A 2500-nucleotide genomic window follows, 5' to 3' on the forward strand; every position below is an offset into this window, starting at 1 on the left:
CCCCAAAGTGATATCAATAAGAGATTTATCAAATATAATGATATACAAAAAGGTATACGAATTTTCTCTATTAAAAAAAATACGCAGACGTACTATATTTATATTTCTACGGCTATTTGTCTCTGCTTTTCACTGCGCATGAGCAGTTTTATTTCATTTGCTATTATCCATAGGAGGCAAATATACAGAGAATATACAAAACAACAACAAAATTGGAAAATACGTCCCCTTCTAAATAATCCCCCCCCCCCCCTCCTCATAGGAAAAAATATGGTAACATAAGTGATATGCAAAATCCTTTCTGTTAGTGTCAGGATAATATCTAATGAAACGTTGGGAAAAAGAGGGATCCTTTTTCCCTTTATCGTTATGATCATGATTATTATCTTGAAATTGCTTGACCAAAAATTTTAATTGTGACAAAGGAAATTTTTTTATATTTGCCCTAATGACGAATCACACTAACAATTAACTGTGTGATGATCAAAACCAAAATGGAATGATTGACTTTTCACCAAAAGATTTTAGATATTATATTTAAAATCATGCAAAAACAAAACAAAAAAATCGGGAATACACGTGGGATACCATTAACAAAATAAGAGGTTGAATAAAAAGATTTGGCAGAAAATCTGACAATATAGCACGAGACAATGCAATTCTGGTCTCAGACGAGAAAGATTTCCTAGGGTTGGGTTTATTGTTTTCAGGGAATTTGCGAATATTGCGGCCTTTTGCTAGTGGTAATTACACATTCAAGGTATACAGAAACTCCATTTTCCTTCTTCCTGTGTGCGTGTTTTTGAGAAAGCTTGCGAAAATGCCAATAGTGTCTTCTTGTAAATCAGAGAATTATATTCTGGGTGGAGCACACAGTAAAGTTCATTTAGGTATGCATTACTGGCATCAAAGGATCTTGCTTCTACACGTTATTGTAATAAAAAATTTCATAGAGAATTTCCCTTGATATTATTATCTAGTTAATTCTAAAATTTTAAAAGTAATTATTGTGAATGGTATATAAGGCTAGGATAGTACAAATCGCCGAATATATCAATATTTAATAATAATTACATGGTATTAAAAAATTCTATATAAACAAGAAGTGTAAATTTCGAGCACAACAATTTGTGGGTTGTGTGCTTTTGGTTTCTAATTGAATTTCCTCTCTAGAATTAGATATACTTTTTTGAAAAATGCAAAAAAAAAAAAATAGATTGTAAATGAAACTTTCCGTGAGCGATGATGCTGAATGCAAAAGAGGAAATACATAAAAAATGCAGTGATGATTAGCCAACGATGTAACAGCTTACTTTCGCTTAAAGCAGCAAGACCTATTAAGCAATTAATCCAAGTTTAGACCTCAATATAACACTGAACCTCAGACCATGAACTGAAGAGAAATTGCGGTTATAATGCGCTTGCAATAAGCCTTAATATAGAACAAGTAGCAGAACACAAGAGTCAATAATCACGAAATGCAGGGAGAATTGTTTTATATGGTGACAGCGAAAATTAAGAACCTCATTCAAAATTAAATTGAATAAATAAAGTCATCAAGCTGACTAAATTAAAAAACCAAAGGATTATAGATTCACTATTATAAATACTATTATTATTGTTATCATTCTTAACCAGGCCAGAACTCTAATTAAAAAGAACCCCTACTTAGTAACTTACGAGGAATAAATGACAACATAGAAGATAATATATTCAGTGAGTAGGCGAGTGTGTCCTACGGCATTCATAGGCGTATGTGTCCTACGGCATTCATAGGCGTGTCCTATGGCATTCATAGGTGTGTGTGTCCTACGGCATTCATAGGCGTGTCCTACGGCATTCATAGGCGAGTGTGTCCTACGGCATTCATAGGCGTGTGTGTAGGCGTGTGTGTCCTACGGCATTCATAGGCGTGTCCTACGGCATTCATAGGCGAGTGTGTCCTACGGCATTCATACGCTTATGAATGCCATAGGCCTATGAATGCCATAGGACACACACGACTATGAATGCCGTAGGACACACTCGCCTATGAATGCCGTAGGACGCCTATGAAGGCCGTAGGACACACACGCCTATGAATGCCGTAGGACACACTCGCCTACCCCGTGACGAGCCGGAGCGGCAAGACAGCCAACCATCATCCACCACTCGATCGCACCCCAACCAACGACTTCTACAGCCACTCACTGCTGCTAATCGGCGCAGTTTTTACTACTACCTCTCCAGATTCAGGGCACCTATTTAACTTGTACAGTATGTCCTTTTTAGGGGGGGGAGCCATGTACCAACCGTGTGTCACACAATTGTACATAATTCCTTTTGTATATATTATGCTTGTATCTGCGCTCTTCCCTCGCACTAAAACGAACAGGAAAATTCATGTCTGCTTTTCTCCTCTGTAACATTGTCATTTCCTCGAACATGTATTTTCCTGTTACCTTGAGGTTTTGTATATAAAGGAGAGTGTTCTTTAATATACTACTCAGTTGATTGCTTC

At 36.7% G+C, this 2500-nt stretch overlaps 1 protein-coding gene across 1 annotated transcript in view; it reads right to left on the reverse strand.

Moving 5' to 3' along the window:
- Nucleotides 1-1337: 1337 nt before the first annotated feature.
- LOC137642977 (tigger transposable element-derived protein 1-like) overlaps nt 1338-2500 on the reverse strand; it is an 88301-nt gene continuing 87138 nt past the window's right edge. Inside the window, exon 5 of the mRNA XM_068375836.1 lies at nt 1338-1432. Within this exon, the coding sequence (XP_068231937.1) occupies nt 1338-1432 (95 nt within the window). The remainder of the gene's footprint in view (nt 1433-2500) is intronic.

Source organism: Palaemon carinicauda, chromosome 6, assembly GCF_036898095.1.
Source record: "Palaemon carinicauda isolate YSFRI2023 chromosome 6, ASM3689809v2, whole genome shotgun sequence".
NCBI classification, from domain to species: Eukaryota; Metazoa; Arthropoda; class Malacostraca; order Decapoda; family Palaemonidae; genus Palaemon; species Palaemon carinicauda.